The sequence below is a fragment of the Penaeus chinensis genome, chromosome 5 (genome assembly GCF_019202785.1).
Source record: "Penaeus chinensis breed Huanghai No. 1 chromosome 5, ASM1920278v2, whole genome shotgun sequence".
In the NCBI taxonomy this organism is placed as follows: domain Eukaryota; kingdom Metazoa; phylum Arthropoda; class Malacostraca; order Decapoda; family Penaeidae; genus Penaeus; species Penaeus chinensis.
Window position 1 is genome coordinate 17,863,830 of NC_061823.1, and position 5,000 is coordinate 17,868,829.

General features: G+C 45.2%; 1 protein-coding gene across 1 annotated transcript in view; it reads left to right on the plus strand.

Annotated features, from left to right (window-relative positions):
* LOC125025511 (retinitis pigmentosa 1-like 1 protein) overlaps nt 1-5,000 on the plus strand; it is a 15,147-nt gene that overhangs the window by 8,367 nt on the left and 1,780 nt on the right. Inside the window, exons 3-7 of the mRNA XM_047613527.1 lie at nt 572-622; nt 1,423-2,373; nt 2,950-3,057; nt 3,589-4,035; nt 4,294-4,433. Coding sequence (XP_047469483.1) covers nt 572-622; nt 1,423-2,373; nt 2,950-3,057; nt 3,589-4,035; nt 4,294-4,433 — 1,697 coding nt within the window. The remainder of the gene's footprint in view (nt 1-571; nt 623-1,422; nt 2,374-2,949; nt 3,058-3,588; nt 4,036-4,293; nt 4,434-5,000) is intronic.

The following is a 5,000-nucleotide window of genomic DNA, read 5'->3' on the forward strand; positions in this document are numbered from 1 at the left end:
TCCGGCTACTACTACGCATCTGATAAAACATAATTCTTTATGAAAAGGAAAATAATCCTCCCCCGGGAATGGGGACTGAACCGCAACAGAAGGAAAAACTAACACTCCGCAGAGGTCAAAGCTCTTTCTTAAGCCACAGGGGAGGATGCCCGCCCGGAGGATACATAAAAAAAGAGAGTAGCGTCCGGGGAGTCTTCAGTTGCAGACAAGGAATCTTCTGAAAGTAAAATGTCAGAGACAGAGAATAAGGAGAAGGAGAATACCGAGAGCAAGGAAAAATACTAGGAAACCCAGAATTCTCACACAGTAAAAAAATAGTCTTCCTTTTGGGGCTACTTCCCCTTTTTTTGGAAAGGTAGCACTCAACAGCCAGAAAACACACAGTAGAATGCCCCGCTGAAATAGGTGACGGAATCTGAGAAAAAATGTGAACCACAGGAAAGGCCGCATAACGTATCATACCCAGTTTGTAGCGGCAAGAACTACTACTACAATAAGAGATTCAAACGCACGAAAAGTAAAATATTCCCTTACACCACATGGGACTAAGACACCCAGATTTCTCCCACAGTACAAAATGAGTCTTCCATTTGGAGCTACTTACCCGGTTTTAGGAAAGATAGTACTCAACAGCCAGAAAACACATAGCAGAATACCCCGCTGAAATATGAGAGGGAATCTGATAAAGAATGTACGGCACCGGATACGCCGAATAAAGTAATAGAACCAGTTTCGGACGGCTACAACAACAACGACGATGACAGATTTATCCACACAAAAAGGAAAATACCTCCCCCCCGGGAATGGGGACTGAACAGTGAATCTCCTGAGACTGAAATGTCTGAGGCAGAGGACAAGGAATCTGAGACTGGAATTTCTGAGGCAGAGGATGTGAAATCTGAGACTGGAATTTCTGAGGCAAAGGATATGGAATCTGAGACTGGAATTTCTGAGGCAGAGGATGTGGAATCCGAAACTGGAATTTCTGAGGCAGAAGACGAGGAATCTGAGACTGGAATTTCTGAGGCAGAGGACGAGGAATCTGAGACTGGAATTTCTGAGGCAGAGGATAAGGAATCTGAGACTGGAATTTCTGAGGCAGTGGATATGGAATCTGAGACTGGAATTTCTGAGGCAGAGGATGAGGAATCTGAGACTGGAGTTTCTGAGGCAGAGGACGAGGAATCTGAGACTGGAGTTTCTGAGGCAGAGGATAAGGAATCTGAGACTGGAATTTCTGAGGCAGAGGATAAGGAATCTGAGTCTGTAATTTCTGAGGCAGAGGATAAGGAATCTGAGACTGGAATTTCTGAGGCAGAGGATAAGGAATCTGAGACTGGAATTTCTGAGGCAGAGGACGAGGAATCTGAGTCTGTAATTTCTGAGGCAGAGGACGAGGAATCTGAGACTGGAATTTCTGAGGCAGAGGATGTTGAATCTAAGACTGGAATTTCTGAGGCAGAGGACGAGGAATCTGAGACTGGAATTTCTGAGGCAGAGGACGAGGAATCTGAGACTGGAATTTCTGCTGCCTCGTCGTGGTTGAATCCCTTGAAGTCATTATGGTTTTTGGGTAATAGTGAGAAGAAATCAGAGATCAAGAATACAGAAAACAAAGATAACACAGGAGAAAATTATAGGTCTTCCATTTGGAGCTACATTCCCTTTTTTAGGAAAAAGAACTCACAGGAGAATGTCCCAGAGAAGTATGGGAAGAACACTGAGAGAACGCCAAATGAAGTAAAGAAACCAGACTCGGACGAAGATAGTGATGGCAACGAGGTCGACGACGGAACCATCATCAACCCGAGGCAGTGGGGAACATTACGCAAGGACACAACTCTCTCGGAAGCCACAGGGGAGGAGGCCCGCCCGAAGGATACCGAAGAAAAGAGAGTAGCGCCCGGGAAAGAAGGCGAGTGTCTTCTCTCAACAGACGAAAGCTCTTATGAATCTTCTCTTGAATATGAGACTGCAGAGTCCAATGACGAGTCTTCTTCAGAGGCAGAGGATATGGAATCTGAGACTGGAATTTCTGAGGCAGAGGATATGGAATCTGAGACTGGAATTTCTGAGGCAGAGGATATGGAATCTGAGACTGGAATTTCTGAGGCAGAGGATATGGAATCTGAGACTGGAATTTCTGAGGCAGAGGATATGGAATCTGAGACTGCAATTTCTGAGACAGAGGACAAGGAATCTCCTGAGAATGAAATGTCTGAGACAGAAGACAAGGAATCTCCTAAGAAGGAAATGTCTGAGACAGAGGGCAAGGAATCTCCTGGGAATGAAATGTCTGAGGCAGAGGATAAGGAATCTGAGACTGGAATTTCTGAGGCAAAGGATGTGAAATCCGAGACTGGAATTTCTGAGGCAGAGGATATGGAATCTGAGACTGGAATTTCTGAGGCAGAGGATATGGAATCTGAGACTGGAATTTCTGAGGCAGAGGACGAGGAATCTGAGACTGGAATTTCTGAGGCAGAGGACGAGGAATCTGAGACTGGAATTTCTGAGGAAGAGGATAAGGAATCTGAGACTGGAATTTCTGAGGCAGAGGATATGGAATCTGAGACTGGAATTTCTGAGGCAGAGGATATGGAATCTGAGACTGGAATTTCTGAGGCAGAGGATATGGAATCTGAGACTGGAATTTCTGAGGCAGAGGATATGGAATCTGAGACTGGAATTTCTGAGGCAGAGGACGAGGAATCTGAGACTGGAATTTCTGAGGCAGAGGACGAGGAATCTGAGACTGGAATTTCTGAGGAAGAAGATAAGGAATCTGAGACTGGAATTTCTGAGGCAGAGGATATGGAATCTGAGACTGGAATTTCTGAGGCAGAGGATAAGGAATCTGAGACTGGAATTTCTGAGGCAGAGGATGTGAAATCTGAGACTGGAATTTCTGAGGCAGAGGATATGGAATCTGAGACTGGAATTTCTGAGGCAGAGGATGTGGAATCCGAGATTGGAATTTCTGAGACAGAGGCTATGGAATCTGAGACTGGAATTTCTGAGGCAGAGGACGAGAAATCTGAGTCTGGAATTTCTGAGGCAGAGGATAAGGAATCTGAGACTGGAATTTCTGAGGCAGAGGACGAGGAATCTGAGACTGGAATTTCTGAGGCAGAGGATAAGGAATCTGAGACTGGAATTTCTGAGGCAGAGGATAAGGAATCTGAGACTGGAATTTCTGAGGCAGAGGATAAGGAATCTGAGACTGGAATTTCTGAGGCAGAGGATAAGGAATCTGAGACTGGAATTTCTGAGGCAGAGGACGAGGAATCTGAGTCTGTAATTTCTGAGGCAGAGGACGAGGAATCTGAGACTGGAATTTCTGAGGCAGAGGACGAGGAATCTGAGTCTGTAATTTCTGAGGCAGAGGATAAGGAATCTGAGACTGGAATTTCTGAGGCAGAGGATAAGGAATCTGAGACTGGAATTTCTGAGGCAGAGGATGTTGAATCTAAGACTGGAATTTCTGAGGCAGAGGATGTTAAATCTGAGACTGGAATTTCTGAGGCAGAGGACGAGGAATCTGAGACTGGAATTTCTGCTGCCTCGTCGTGGTTGAATCCCTTGAAGTCATTATGGTTTTTGGGTAATAGTGAGAAGAAATCAGAGATCAAGAATACAGAAAACAAAGATAACACAGGAGAAAATTATAGGTCTTCCATTTGGAGCTACATTCCCTTTTTTAGGAAAAAGAACTCACAGGAGAATGTCCCAGAGAAGTATGGGAAGAACACTGAGAGAACGCCAAATGAAGTAAAGAAACCAGACTCGGACGAAGATAGTGATGGCAACGAGGTCGACGACGGAACCATCATCAACCCGAGGCAGTGGGGAACATTACGCAAGGACACAACTCTCTCGGAAGCCACAGGGGAGGAGGCCCGCCCGAAGGATACCGAAGAAAAGAGAGTAGCGCCCGGGAAAGAAGGCGAGTGTCTTCTCTCAACAGACGAAAGCTCTTATGAATCTTCTCTTGAATATGAGACTGCAGAGTCCAATGACGAGTCTTCTTCAGAGGCAGAGGATATGGAATCTGAGACTGGAATTTCTGAGGCAGAGGATATGGAATCTGAGACTGGAATTTCTGAGGCAGAGGATATGGAATCTGAGACTGGAATTTCTGAGGCAGAGGATATGGAATCTGAGACTGGAATTTCTGAGGCAGAGGATATGGAATCTGAGACTGGAATTTCTGAGGCAGAGGATATGGAATCTGAGACTGGAATTTCTGAGACAGAGGATATGGAATCTGAGACTGGAATTTCTGAGGCAGAGGAAATGGAATCTGAGACTGGATTTTTTGAGACAGAGGACAAGGAATCTCCTGAGAATGAAATGTCTGAGACAGAAGACAAGGAATCTCCTAAGAAGGAAATGTCTGAGACAGAGGGCAAGGAATCTCCTGGGAATGAAATGTCTGAGGCAGAGGATAAGGAATCTGAGACTGGAATTTCTGAGGCAGAGGATATGGAATCTGAGACTGGAATTTCTGAGGCAGAGGATGTGGAATCCGAGACTGGAATTTCTGAGACAGAGGCTATGGAATCTAAGACTGGAATTTCTGAGGCAGAGGACGAGAAATCTGAGACTGGAATTTCTGAGGCAGAGGATAAGGAATCTGAGACTGGAATTTCTGAGGCAGAGGATAAGGAATCTGAGACTGGAATTTCTGAGGCAGAGGATAAGGAATCTGAGACTGGAATTTCTGAGGCAGAGGATAAGGAATCTGAGACTGGAATTTCTGAGGCAGAATATAAGGAATCTGAGACTGGAATTTCTGAGGTAGAGGACGAGGAATCTGAGTGTGTAATTTCTGAGGCAGAGGATAAGGAATCTGAGACTGGAATTTCTGAGGCAGAGGATAAGGAATCTGAGACTGGAATTTCTGAGGCAGAGGATAAGGAATCTGAGACTGGAATTTCTGAGGCAGAGGATATGGAATCTGAGACTGGAATTTCTGAGGCAGAGGATAAGGAATCTGA